Source organism: Phyllostomus discolor, chromosome 1 (assembly GCF_004126475.2).
Source record: "Phyllostomus discolor isolate MPI-MPIP mPhyDis1 chromosome 1, mPhyDis1.pri.v3, whole genome shotgun sequence".
Classification (NCBI taxonomy): domain Eukaryota; kingdom Metazoa; phylum Chordata; class Mammalia; order Chiroptera; family Phyllostomidae; genus Phyllostomus; species Phyllostomus discolor.
Window position 1 is genome coordinate 142746756 of NC_040903.2, and position 15081 is coordinate 142761836.

At 45.4% G+C, this 15081-nt stretch overlaps 1 protein-coding gene across 1 annotated transcript; it reads right to left on the minus strand.

Moving 5' to 3' along the window:
• Positions 1–3604: 3604 nt before the first annotated feature.
• Positions 3605–8751, minus strand: LOC114492077 (40S ribosomal protein S2-like). The gene is given in 3 exon segments (XM_036015102.1): positions 3605–3947; positions 3949–4242; positions 8743–8751. Coding segments are annotated over 3 exon segments (567 nt in total). The 3' UTR covers positions 3605–3683.
• Positions 8752–15081: the final 6330 nt, after the last annotated feature.

The following is a 15081-nucleotide window of genomic DNA, read 5'->3' on the forward strand; positions in this document are numbered from 1 at the left end:
ACCCCTACACCAAAAGAAGTTCCTGAAAAATCAAAATTTTAATATCAAAAATGAAATTATACCAGAGGGGGGAGGGGAGGGAATTTCCAGGGAAAAGGGTGAATGGTTTGCAGGAACAAGTATAAAGGACACATGGACAATAAAAAGGGGGGTTGGAAATGGGAGGGAGGTGGGGAGGGCTGGGGGGATGGGCTGGGATGGGAGTAAAAGGCAGAAAACTGCACTTGAACAACAATTAAAATAAAAATTTAAAAAATGAAATTATAAAAATACTACAACAAACCATGGGAGAACATTTTTTACTCTTACACTGGGAGAGAAAGGCCTTTCAAAGGATGGCACCATATCAGAAGTCATTTAACAGGTGTTCACAGATGCCACTGCACCAGCATCGCTCTCGAACACCAGAGTGACCTCTAGCTCCCCGAGCTCCAGCCAAAAGAGGAGGGTAAGTAAGTAAGGAGGTATCATCCTTCATATGGAAGGGTGGTAAAGCACCAAGGAAGCAACTGGCTATAAAAGCCTCTTGCTAGGTGTGCCCTCTTCTGGAGGAGTGAAGAAAACTCATCGTTGCAGGCCTGGTACCATGGCACTGTATGAAGTTAGACTTTATCAGAAGTCCACTGAATTTACAATTTGCAAACTTCTCTTGCAGTGTCTGGTGTGAGAAATTGCTCAAGACTTCAAAACAGATCTGCTCTTCCAGAGAGCAACTACTGGTGCTTTGCAGGAGGTATGTGAGGCCTATCTGGTTAGTCTTTCTGAAATACCAGCCTGTGTGCTATCCATGGCAAACATATAGCAACTATGCCAAAAGATATCCAGCGAGTACATTGCATACAGGAGAATGTGCTTAAGAATCTGTTATGATGCACTTCTCAGACTTCCAACCAAGACGAAGGCACAGGTAGACACACTGTGCCTCCTTACACAACCAAAAGAAGGACAACAACAATTTAAAAACAAAGAACAACCAGAACTGACAAAAAATCAAACTGTATGGAAGTCCGACAACCAAGGAGTTAAAGAAGAAACATCCATCCTGACCGACAGGAGGGGCAGAAATGGGCAGCCAGGCAGAGAGGACTCTCAGGAAGGAAGTGGCTGGAGGACTGGGGCAGGTAAGGTGGCGGCTGGTGGGCAAGACAGGGGCTGGTGGACCAGGAGGTCCCCCATTTGCTTGCAAATCAACTGGGAGGAACAACTGGGGAGTGAAACAGATCACACAACCCAGGGCTCCAGCACCAGGAAATACAGCTTCAAATCTCTGACTGAAAATACCGGTGGGGGTTGAAGCCGCAGCAGGAGAAACTCCCAGCCTCACAGGAGAGTTCATTGGAGAGACCCACAGGGTCCTAGAACATACACAAAACCACTCACATGGGAATCAGCACCAGAAGGTGCCCACTTGCTTGTGCATAGTGAGGGAAGTGACTGAAATCTGGCAGAAAGTGGAGCAAGCGGCACCGTTCCCTCTCGGATCTCTCCCCCACATACAGTGTCACAATATAACACAGAGACCTGGATTGCCCCGCCCTTAGGTGGTAAGGCTCCGCCCCTTACTGCGTAACAGGCTCAAGACCAAAAAAAAAAAAAAAAAGACCCAAATGAAAGAACAGATCAAAGCTCCAGAAAAAACACAACTAAGCGACAAAGAGATAACCAACCTATCAGATACACAGTTCAAAACACTGGTGATCAGGATGCTCACAGAGCTGGTTGATTTTGGCCGCAAATTAGATGAAAAAATGGAGGCTACAATAAGCGAAATGAAGAAAAATGCACAGGGAACCAATAGTGATGGAATGAAAGCTTGGTCTCACATCAATGGAGTGGACCAGAAGGAAGAAAGAAACAACCAAACAGAAAAGAATGAAGAAATAAGAATTCAAAAAAAATGAGGAGAGGCTTAGGAACCTCCAGGGCACCTTTAAACGCTCCAACATCTGAATCATAGGGGTACCAGAAGAAGAAGACGAAGAGTAACAAATGGAAAACTTATTCGAGCAAATAATGAAGGAGAACTTCCCCATTCTGGCAAAGGAAATAGACCTCCAGGAAGTCCAGGAAGCTCAGAGAGTCCCAAAGAAGTTGGACCCAAGGAGGAACACACCAAGGCACATCATAATTACATTACCCAAGATTAAACAGGAGAGAATCCTAGAAGCAGCAAGAGAAAAGGAGAGTTAACTACAAAAGAGTGCCATAAGACTGTCAGCTGATTTCTCAAAAGAGACCTTACAGGCAAGAAGGGGCTGGAAAGAAGTATTCCAAGTCATGAAAGGCAAGGACCTACATCCAAGATTACTCTATCCAGCAAAGTTTTCATTTAGAATGGAAGGGCAGATAAAGTATTTCTCAGATAAGGTCAAGTTAAAGGAGTTCATCATCATCAAGCCCTTATTACATGAAATGTTAAAAGGACTTATCTAAGAAAAAGAAGATCAGAAATATGAACAGTAAAATGATAGCAAACTCACAGTTATTAACAACTACACCTAAACAAAAACAAACTAAGCAAACAACTAGAACAGAAACAGAATCACAGAAATGGAGATCACATGGAGGGTTAGCAGAGGAGTGGGAGGGGAAGAGAAGGGGAAAAGGTACACAGAATAAGTATCATAAATGGTAGGTTTATGGAGGAGGTTAAGAATAGTACAGGAAATGTAGAAGCCAAAGAACTTATATGTATGACCCATGGACATGAACTAAAGGGGGGGAATGCAGGTGGGAGGGGGTGTGCAGGGCAGAGGGGAATAAAGGGAGGAAAGTGGGACAACTGTAATAGCATAATCAATAAAATGTATTTTTAAAAAGTACAAATGGTAGTTACAGAATAGTCATGGGGATTTAAAGTACAGCATAGGAAATAGAGTAGCCAAAGAATATCTATGCTTGATCAATGGACATGAACAATGGTGTGGGGATTTCCTAAGGGTGCTGGGTGGGCCTGTGTGGAGGAAGAAAAACTGGGAAAACTGTAATAGTATAATCAATAAAATATAATATAAAGAATTTTTTAAAAGAATCTGTTATGATGGAAAACATTTCCATTTTTTAAAAAAAATCTTCTTCCTGCCCTGGCTGGCATAGCTCAGTGGATTGAGCATGGGCTGCAAACCAAAGTGTTGCAGGTTCGATTCCCAGTCAGGGTACATGCCTGGGTTGCAGGCCATGGCCCCCAGCAACCACACATTGATGTTTCTTTCTCTCTCTTTCTCCTTCCCTTCCCTCTCTAAAAATAAAATAAATACAATCTTTAAAAAAAGAGTATGCTTTAAAAAAATCTTCTTCCTGTTATTGTTAGTTCTGACCATTATATATTTTTCCCATGGGGTCAAAAGGTAACTAAGTATATAATTGCAAGTGGAAAATAGGATGCAGAAATCAGGTATTGGCAGTTTCCCCTTTTCACTTGTGTGTAAATTTTTAAAAATATAAATGTAGGGACAGAAAGCATTAATGCAAGTCAAAATGTTTCAGTGAACAAGTTTCAGCAGTTCAACTTTATAACAATTATAAATAAACCTTTTAAATTTTTCTGGACAATGCTGGCATTTGGATTTTTTTATCAAGCTTCATTTACTTTATTTTTCTTGTATAAAATTATGTGGTGGCCACGGCTGGAGCCTGCCCAGTGCCCTGGGTCCTCTGCACAGACACTCTGGGGAGGGTCTGGACTAGATGGTCAGTGAATTCCTGTAGGGAGACTCGGTGAACACAGCCTCTTGCCAGAGGTCAGGGGTGAGAGAGCTGTAGTTCTCAGAGACGGCATTGAAGGTGGCCTTGGCGAAGTTGCCCAGGGTGGCAGTGTAGCCCCTGGTCGAGGTGTAGCAGTTGTCGATACCAGCCATCAGCAACAGCCTCTTGGGCACAGGAGCCAAGATGATGCCAGTACCCCTGAGGGTGGAGGTGAGCTGCACCAATACAGAGCCACGGTGGCTGGGGGGCGGTCACCTTACAAGGGACAGTGTGGGGCTTACTGATCTCGTTCCCCCAGCAGCCTTGCCTCACAGAGACAATGGAGAGCTTGGCCAGGAAGAAGGCCCCACAGACGGCAGTGGCTACTTCCTCTGAGCGCTTGACACTCAGACTAGCATGTCCATTGTCGTCCCCAGAGGCAACAAATGCCTTGAACCAGGTCCTCTGGCCTGCACGTGTCTGCTTTTGCTCGCGCATAATCTTCAGAACCTCATCCTTGAGGGATGCCCCCAGGGCAAAGTCAAGGATTTCAGATTCCTGATGGGCAGAGAAAAAAGATAGATTTCCTCCAGGAAAGGCAAGGACTTGATCTTCATGTCCTTGCTTAGGTGTCCCAGTGTGGTGACAGGGATCCACTTCTTGTCCTTGGCCTTGCCCTCACAAGCTTCATTGTCTCAGCCCTACCTTGACCCTGACCCCCACCCCAGCTGAGACCTCAGTGCCAGATGCCACTGCCAAATCCTCCACGGAAGCTGCCACAGCCTGGGTCCCCAGGGCCTCCCCCCCACACTGGCATCATCCACCATTTGGTGTTTCCTTGGAAAAGAAGTTGGATTTTTTAAAAAACAAGTAAATTTCTTATTTATGGGAAAAAAGCCTAGAACACTGAGTCACATAAATAAAGAATTTTTCCCTATGGGAAAACTAACACCATAAACAGTCAGTCAACAAATGAAAAGTTAGCAAAATATATTTGCCAATTATAACACAAACCAAGGGCCAATTTCCTTAATATTGAAACAGTTCTTACAAATCAATAAGAAAAAGTTTAACTCAATAGAAAAATGGGCAAAGTATATAAACAGTCCACAAAAAAGGAAATATAAGCAGTTCTTAAGCATATGGAAAGATGATGCTCTTCACCATTACTAAGAAAAATGTGAATTAAAACTACAGCAAGATGGCATTTTATGCCTGTACAGTAAGAAGAATCAGCGGTGTTTGCTAACATGCAGGGTTGGCCACTTTCATGCCCTGTCCACTCTCTCATGTCCCTGAGGGCTGGCTGGCCCTCAGGGACAGCACATGGCACTATCCATCAAAATCTCAACTGGGTATACTCTGAGACCCAGCAATGGCACTATAAAAATGTATTTTACAAATATGTTCTCACAGATGCTTGAAAAATATGAGCAAGCCTATGCTTTGCAGCACTGTTTGTTATGGCAGCTTGAAATCATCAGTGTGGGTGTTCATACAATGGAATACCAGCATTTTAAAAAATGGGGGTAAAACTGGGCTCCTCTATGTGTCCAAAAATGAAACTACACTCAGACATACCAAGGTGAACTTTATAAAGCCAAGTGCAAGGGAAGGGGTGCTGGGGGCACCATCTGACTGTTGCTGTCCCGGTGTGCTGACCACACCCCCACCCAGAGGTGTGTTCACCGTGTCCCTTCACTGCTACCCTCATAGAGGCCCTGCCAAAGCCGGCTGTTTGCACGGTCCTGTGTTTCTATCAAATTTGCAAGAGAGATTTTAACCCCATTGCTTAAGGCCACGGTGCCTTCCCCTTTGGACCTCCCTGTCACACTTCCCCGTGTCTCAAGTGACACTGGAGCCGCCACAGGCATTTTGGGGATCTGGTTAAGGGGAATGTGGGTTGCAGACACATGACTTACAGGTTTCGTGGGATAGATTTACATGACTCACAGTAACTTCCTCACAGATCTAAGTAACTGTTTGCCATGCCTGAGCCGACACGTCTTCCAGAACTATTTCCACTGCCCGTGCGCTGTACCACCTCACCTGAGATGCTCACACCAACTGGACGTTGAAACACCATGCTATTTTTTCTGAATTGCAAAGTGTTTGTGGTATTTATGGTCTTTAAAATGTGTAATTTAGTTTGATTCTTCTGTTTTGTACCAAAAATTAAAAGCAAAATGCAGAATACCTTGCTAACCTCCATCTTTAGGGGAAAAAGAAAAAAGGAGTGGCCCTCCAATTGGCTTAGCCCTCGGGAGTCCAGGTAGCCTGACACTGGCTGCCCTGTTTGAACCACCGAAGGAGAAGTTTTTGTTAGTGGGAAACACATGTCCTCTATTCCATAAGGGCCCTTTGTTCCCCCTACAGAGTCCCCGAAGCCAGAGTTTTTCATACCTAAGTAGTTTGCTCTCTGTCTCTCCTCAATTATATTACAGATTAACAGGCTGACTCCATTGTTTCACTGTTGGCAAACATTCAGGGGACAGTCTCTCATGCTGTTCTGGCGCTTCTTTGGGACAAATTCCTAGAAACAGAATTGCTGCTTTAAAGGCTGTGCATGCTTAGATTGTTCTCCAGAGTTATGGTGCACTCACGCTGCTAAAAATTATGTGGCAAGTAAAAATAATGAGGTAGATGATTTCTCAATTCCTTAAAGTGGGGGGACACACTTGGCAGGGCACAGGCTGCAAAACAAGACACATAGCATGAATTTAAAGTAAGGGTGGGCAGAGGTGGGTAGGGAATGCAGGACGAGACTTCCACTTCCCCTTTCTGCTTCTTAGTGCTTTACATTGTTTTAATATTTTAAAATGTTTTTAATAAGCAGGTACTACCTCTATACATTTTTAATATTAACAAGAGGAAGATAGACTTATTCTTATACAAATATACCAATACCTAAGGAGGAAATTCTTTCTTCCGTTATTAAGAATGTTCCAATTGGTGTGAAGGGCACTATCCACACCTCTCCCGAGCTCATTTCTGAAGGGTCGTTCCTAAGACTTCAGGGTTACTCTTTATCTTGGCTTGAGCTAGCAAAGAGAGCCTCTGTCCCTGACATCACAGCAGATACGGTGGTTCCTACCTTGCCTCTGTCCTGGCAATACTTCCAGTCCTTCCTACAAAAAGCCTGAGGTATGGCTCATGGGGATCTACTCCCTGGCTTCCCAGGGACAGCAGAGAACACTGGTGGCTCCCTCAATCACCCCATATGTACTGCCTTGAGACACCGATGCACTTTGGGAAATTATTGCACAAAACCAAGGACAATGTTTCAAAGCTGTAGGGGTGTTGAGCCGGGGCTTTGAGGCTGGCTGTGAGGGCATTTGGATTCAGTGGCTGTGGAAGGCAAGAGGCCTGGTGGGGGGCAATGAGCACAGTGTGTGCTGGGGCATATTCAGAGATATGCCTGGAAGCCACCGAGAGGAGCAGGGCAAAGCTGGTTCAGTAGGGGCTCCAGAGGCCAGAGGTCATCACAAGTCAAGCGAAACAGGGTAGGCAGTGGGGAACTTCAGGAAGGATCATCTCTAACAAGTGTGTTGTATGAGTGATTAGAGCCACTCCAAAGCTCTGGCCCACCTCCTGCTCCCTTACCTCTCTCTTCTAATCAATCATCCAGTCTTACAAGACCTACAGGGTTGATTTCTCTTTCCTTCCATGGGTAAGTATTGAGTGCCTACCATGTGCCAAACGCTGTTCTAGGTGCTGGAGATACATCAGTGATCCTGGTGCTTGCTTTCATGGAGCCTATGCCTGGAGCTGAACACATAATGGCATAATCATAGCATTGCAATGCTATTGAGTGTTATGAAGGAAAAGGAATGCTGTAGGTCTTGCAGTTAAAAAAATTAACTATTTACCTGTGTTTTCTATATTTACCTCAGAAGCCACCACCTTCCTCTTCTTTTCCTGTACACTTAGACTTTATTTTTAGAGCAGTTTCACGTTCTTAGCAAATTTGTGTGGAAAGTACAGGGTTCCCATCTGCCCCTCCCCTCCACACATGCACAGCCTCATTCACAACATCCAGCACCAATGTGGTGCTTTTGTTACAACAGTCTACATTAGCGTTCTTCTTTCTTGTTTTGTTGTTGTTGTTGTTGTTGTTGTTGTTTGGGGGGGGTTGTTTGGTTTTTGTTTTTTACTATAACACTGTATTAACACTAAAACTCATAGCTCTCAACAGTAGTGAGCCTATAGTATCTAAGAGGGAACTGACCACTTAGATTAGTGTTTTACACAAGCAGTTCACTCACTGCTTCTCCTTATTTTACCCATGAATGTGTCCTTATCTCCTGAGATGTATTTGGTTCAGAAGCCACAGACACCACCCCGGCTTTGGAAGCCAGGTGCCCAGTTAATTGAAGAATCCCACTGTCTTGATGGCACAAGCTTGTTCAGACGCCCTCAGTCACTCCCTACCAGTAGCTTTCCAACATTATTCTCCATGGAACCCACTTGGTGACAGCAGTTGAGCATAGTGATCAAAAAGGTAGGCTCTGATATCTGGAGCCCAGAGACTATATCCCAGGTCTAAGAATCCCAGCTCTCTCACATGTAAAGAGGGTAATAATACTACCTAGTCAATGAGGTGGGAAATTGGGCGCCTTAAATGAGATAAAGTATATAAAGTGCTTACTATATGTCTAGTAAACATTTATAATCATTAGTTCTTAGTGTTGTTGTTGCTGTTCAAAGGAAATATATTTTTTAAAGATTTTATTCATTTATTTTTGGAGAGATGGGGAGGGAGAGAGAAGGAGAGAAACATCAGTGTGTGGCTGTCTCCCATGCACCCCACACTGGGTACTCTGCCCACAACCCAGGCATGTGCCCCAATGAGGAATCAAGCCGGCAACCCCTTGGTTCATAGTCTGGTGCTCAATCCACTGAGCCATACCAGCCAGGGCCAAAGGAAATATTAAAGGGAGTCCAAGATATGAGATATAAAGTCAGTTGATATGATTTGAACACCTGGTTCTACCAGTTCACAGGTATATGTCTGACCTCGCAGCCCTGACACTGCCCACCCCAAAAATCACCGTTCACCTTTGCCATCGTCCGACCATGCTGATCACTTACTTTGCACCAGCGTGTCACGAAATCTCTGAATTTTTGTCCGGGCTGTTCTTTCACTTTCTCTTGCCCATCTAAACCCTACTACAGTCGGAGGTCTCAGTCAAACACTACTTCCCACCTCCTGTTGAAGCCTCTCTTGGCTGCTCTGACCTCTTCTCCAATCAAGTAGTACTCACTATCTTTACCAGCTGTCCTCAACCTTTCCCTTCTTGTTCCTCCTCCTCCCAACCTGGAGAATTCACGTGGCAGATACACTCTCTGAGTATGACCACAGTTGTGCAAAATTCCTAGTTACAATGCTGCTCGGCTCTCACTCAACAAAGTATATTAGATTGTAGTGAGTGTGGTGGCCTAGAGGCACACATTTCAAGATGCCCTGTTTCATCTAGAAGAACCATTCACTAGTGCAGTGGGTTGAATAGTGTCCTCCCAACATCTGCGTCCACCTAGAGTCTCATATTGTGACCTTATTTTGAAATTGAGTTTTTGTGGATGTAATTAACTAAGATGAGGTCATACTGTATTAGAGTGGGCTCTGAATCCAATAATGACCAGTGTCCTTATTAGAAGAGGAGAAGACAGAGAGACACAGAGCAGAAGACCATGTGAAGATGGAGACAGAGACTGCAGGAATGCAGGAGAAGGACAAGCCAAGGATGGCCAGGAGCCATCAGAAGCTGGAAGAGGCAAGGAAGTGTTCTTCCCTGCAACCTGTAGAGAGAGCATGGCCCTGCTGACACCTTGATATTGGACTTCTGGCCTCCAGACTCTGAAAGTACCAATTTCTGTTGTTTTAAGCCACCCAGTTTGTGGTAATTTTGATAGCAGTTCAAGAGAACTAATACAATTAGCTTCAGCATTTAAACTCTTTTTAATAGAAAATTACTTCTGTGCCACTTTATAATGCCTCATGTCACCGCACAGGAGCAAATGGTTGAGTAACCTCTAGGACACATTTGATCTCATCACACACTGTCCTCCATGGTTATCACCAGAAATGCTACAGACAGCAGTCACAGTCAGCAGTCACAGACAGTGGTCAGGAGGAGGTTTGCTGGCTGAGCAGAGCCTGAGATAAGCAATAGATAGTGATGGGGAGACTCTGATGAGCTGGAGAAGCAATGTCCAGTCTTAGCAGGCCAGTAGTAACTCAGCTCTAGCAACTTGTTGCCAAATCTCCCCATTTTTCAAGAAAAAAAATAGTAAACCTGAACTTTTACATGAAATAGAATTTTGTGTTTATGTTGGCAACTGCGGTCGACTGCAAAACATAACCTCAAATTCCTCTCTGTCTATACACACACCCTTTGCAACGTGACCTTGCCACTCCTCCCATCAGAAGGTGGAGTTTGGCCTTGTGTCTTGGGTTGACCAATAGGATGCACTGCGGGTAGTATTTGCAACATTGAGCCAAGACTTCAAGAGACCTTGGGACTTTGGTTTTTTCACCCTCTTGGAATTCTTTGCCATCATGTAACAGAGCCCGGTATCATCTGAAGGAGGGTGAGAACCCACCTGGAAAGAAGCCATGTGGTCAGAGAGAAGCCAGATTATCCCAGCCTTTCTAGCAGTCCCAGCTGAGGGCTCAGATGGGAGTGAGCCCATCTAGGACCAGCTAGGTGAACTGACCACTGAATGCAACCATGTGTGTGTGCCCAGGTGAGACTAGCAAAAGAACCACCAGGGTAAACCACAGAATCATAAGGAAAAGTAAATCATTGTTGTTTTAAGCCACTAAATTGGGGTGGTTTGTTACACAGCAATAGATAACAGGCAGAAATGAGTAAAGCACCATGCCTACCAAACACCTCAAATTACTAGCTAGTGATCTCTTCACGGTGAACTCCTGGAGAACAGGAATTGTATCTTATTGTTCTTGGTATCCGCAGTGCCTACCATTGCCTGGTGCTTACTACTTAACAATTCCTTTGTGAACAAATGAATATGGCTGAATGAGAAACTCCTGCACAGCTGCAGCCTCTCTGAGGGAGGGTCTTTGTCCTACATGCCTTTTTCCTCCCAGCAGAGACCAACAGTTCTCCCTGCAGTTACATATTTCTTTTTTTTAAGTTTGATAAATGATGAATTTGTAGTGCGAATTGCATAATAGAATAGAATTTTGGATGGCTGATGAACAATGAAGCCAACAAGGATTTTGGTGATGGTGTGTTACATCTTGGGAGAGCAAGAAAAGGTCACCCTGTCCAACTACAACCTCAAAAAAAGACAACAGTAGGGAGTCTTGATGGAGGCGGGAAGCAGAGCGCAGCCAGATCCACCTGAAACTGGGAAACTCCAAAACCAGGAGAGGCTATGGTCAGTAGCCAATGGGGTGCTAAGTTAGAAAAGTGTTAGAATTTTCAGGATAGAGAAAATAATACAAAAACAACCTGAAATGGAATTGAAACAATCTCCCCTGCCTTGGAAAAATCTTTTGTGCTCTTCATAGTCACTCACATTAGGGGAAATAAAGCATTTCAGCACCTGGTTGTATCCATGTACTATAGCTTTGTCTGCACGGCCAGCATGTAGGACCAGCCAGGACCAGGCAGGTTGAGGACTTGGCCTACTTTATTCCTCTGTCCTCTGCCACCAGGGGGACAAGGAATGAAGAAGACTTCTCTCTGAGGCTGAGCAACCTCCTTAAAGAACCTAAAGAAGGGAGGGGAAAGGGGCTCAGTTCCGCTCCTTGTGTGTACATACATCCAGCCCATATACCCCTTCCCCACTCCACCTGTTCAGCCAGGGACTGGAGCAGTAGGACTTGGCCATCCTGTGTTTTATCCAGCACCCCTGAGTGGGAGGGTCACCTTCTACAGGCTCCTCTGCACACTGCTATTTGTGACATAAACTCCTGGAGTGTTAGACCTGGAAAGCATTTCAGGCACTGTTTGGACCTGCCCAACCAAGCATTTTACTACTTAAGAAGTAAGAAATTTCCAAATGGGAGCATGAATCCCAAGGCCTTTGATTAAAACTCTGAAGTTCGGCCCTGGCCAGTGTGGCTCTGTTGGTTGAGCATTTCCAATAACCGAAAGGTTGATGTCCAGACCTGTACTATCTTCGGTCCCAGTGCGTAGATAGTTCTCTCTCTCCCTTCCTCTCTAAAAACAACAATGAAAAAAGATGTCCTCAGGAGAGGATTAAAAAAAAGTCTGAAGTTCAGTCTCTGAGTTGTCTGGCTGCTTCATTTGAAGGCAGCCCTGGATGTTTACTTTTTTCCTTTTTTTAAACTTATTTTTCTTGTAAGATTTTATTTATTCATTTCCTGAGAGAGGAGAAAGGAGGAAGAAAGAGAAGGAGAGAAACATCAATGTGTGGTTGCCTCTTGTGCACCTCCACCTGGGGAAACAAGTGCCCAGACTGGGAATCAAAACACACTTTTTGGTTCACAGGCCTGCACTCAATCCACTGAGCCACACCAGCCAGTGCTAAAATTTATTTTTCCTTTACTTTTTAAAAAAGATTTTTTGTATTTACTTTCAGAGAGAAGGGAAGGGAAGGGAAAGAGAGAGGGAGAGAAACACCAGTGTGTGGTTGCCTCTCATGCGCCCACAACCGGGGACCCAGCCTGAAACCCAGGCACGTGCCCTGATGGGGAATCAAGCCTGTGACCCCTTGGTTCAAAGGCTGACACTCAATGCACTGAGCCACACCAGCCAGGGCTAAAATTTATTTTTCAGTCATAGTTGACATACAATATTATATTAGTTTCAGGTGTACATAACAATTACACATTTTATATACCTTACCCAGTGATCACCAAGATAAGTCTAGTACCCATCTGACAACATACATAATTATAATATAATTGACTATACTCCCCATGCTGTACTTTACTAAATGTTTACTTTTACTCTGATTTCACCCATGAGGTAAGGAACTGGCTGCAGTATAGCGGAGAAGATTGCTGGACCTGGTGTCAGGAGATGGCCTCCGAATTGCAGCTCTGTCCTCAGGAAGCTGTGTGACTCTAGTCACTTCTTAAGCCCTCTGTGCCTCAGTTTTCTCAGCTATAAATGGGGAGAGTAACAGGAGCAACTTCTCCAGATTGTTGGGAGAAGCTTAAATGAGGCGAGCTGTGTAAGAGGCATGGTGAAGCGCCAGGAGGTGAGCTTTCCCTAAGTGCTATGTACTTCCATTGCTGTGGTTCTTAAAAGGTATCTCGGAGCTTGGGTTGGGGATTGTGGCAAAGGGCGTGGAGGCCCTCAAAGCATTCCCCTGGTACACATCACAAAACATGGCAGCTTCTATCATTCACTCTAACTCTCGTTGTACCTGCGAAGAGTTACTAATAAAAACACTGTCTCTGCTCTTTAGGACCTTTGAATCTAGTAGGGGAGACAGAGAAGTCTCCCTAAAATGCAGTTAACATGACAGATCTACGAGTATTAAGGGCCCAATGGCTGATGGTTCTGGGAAGCAGAACCAGTCTTCCAGAGGTGGTCTGAGAAATGCAGAAGAGGATCTGGATGTGAAGTTCACAGAGGAACGGGGGCAGGGCACTGATCGCTTACTAACCTTTCTTCTCCCACCCTGCAACCCCACCCTCCACCTTGTTACTGCTGCCCTCTGGTGTCAGTCACCTTCCTAGCACTCCTGGGTGATAACCTCAGCACTGTTCATCCCAGGGCAGTATCGGGGGAGCAGCCGCCACCCACCCCAAGGCACAGCCAAGCCAGACTTGAAGCTCGGCCAGGTCTCACTGGAAAGGAAGCGGCCTCTATTCTTTAGGATTTACAGAGGGCCCTAAATCCAGTGACTGGTGTCTTAATAAGGGAAATCTGGTCACAGAGACACAGGGAAGAATTCCATGTAATGACAGAGGCAGAGACTGAAGTGATGCTTCTATATGCCAAAAAAACCAAAGGTTGCCAGCAACCATCAGAAGCTAGGAGAGGGGACTGGAACAGACTTTCCCTCCAAACCTCCAGAAGGAACAAACTCTGCCAACAACTTGATTTCAGACTTCTGGCCTCTTGAACCATGAGAAAGTAGGTTTCTATTGTTTGAAGCCACCCAGCTTGTGGCACTTTGTTATGATAGCCCTAGGAAACTAAGACATTTGAAAAGGGCTAAAGGAATTAGAAGAACATTAAAGTGGAGTGCCACCTAGTCATAGAGATGCCCCCACTCCCCACCTTGGCCCCTAGCATCCCGCCCTCCCAGGACCCTGCCTCACTGGGAGGCTTGCACACACTCAGGCCTAACTAGATTCCTCAGGGTTCAGGCCTAAGAGAAAAAAGCATAGGAGATGCCCCTGAGTGACAAACCCACATTTCCTGACCTTGGATGCTCTTCATCTAGAATAACACTGACATTGGAAATAATCCCGTCTTCCAAAGAATGCCTTGTCCCTGCACCCCCAAAAAAGAGGTGGATCCAAAAGATTTTCTCAAAATATGGACATCCACCGTTGCTACAAGAGATGCATAGGCAGCGTGCAAGAGAACAAGTTCAGTGACCTTTCCGTGAGGTCCCAAAGCCCCCAGCATTTCCCCCGTGAAGCTGTTGTGTAACTGCCCGTTAATTCCTGAGTTCCGTGAGGGAACAAACCCTGTTTGTCTCATTCGCTGCCGCATCCCCCATAGCTAGCACAGAGGCTGGCACATCGCAGGCGCTCAGTAAACATTTACAGCTGGCAGCCAGGGCCCTGTTGCGTGTCGGATGGGCTGGAGATCGCACAGACGGTTGGCTGAGCTGTGACTCCAGCCCAGGCCCCTTCCCGTTCCCTGTGAGGAATAGCTCGTCCCACTTAGCTGAGCTAAGTAGTAGGTCAAGCCCAGACTTTTGTTGCCTGAACTACTGCAAAACCCTTCTTTATGGTCTCCCTGCCACTTTCTCTCCACACAGCTTCTAAGCTTCAATCACACACATGCATGCACATGCACAAACACACCTGTAGACCTTTGACCAACTGAGTGAGTGACTACCTGTTATTCACACTCCTTAGCACGGCCTGCTGAAGCATCCCAACTCTGATTCCTTCCTGCCTGTTTGGTCTTGACCTCATACACTTTAACCCACAGGCGTGACCACCCTTCTCTCATCCCTGTCTCGTTTACCCAGAAAACTCCCTCTCCTCCTCAAAAACTCAATTCAAAATCACCTGCCTTTGTAAAATGTTCTTAGACCCTCCCTGTTGTGTTCTGTCCCAGTGTTTCCATAGCAACGTACCATTTCTGCCTCTCAGAGAGCTCAGACCAACCCCACCCCCACACACACACTCCAGCAGCTCCAGGCAAAAAGGTCTCTCCCACTAGCGAGTGGGTTGTCCGTTTCTCCAGGGCAAGGCCCTAGTGTGATGCC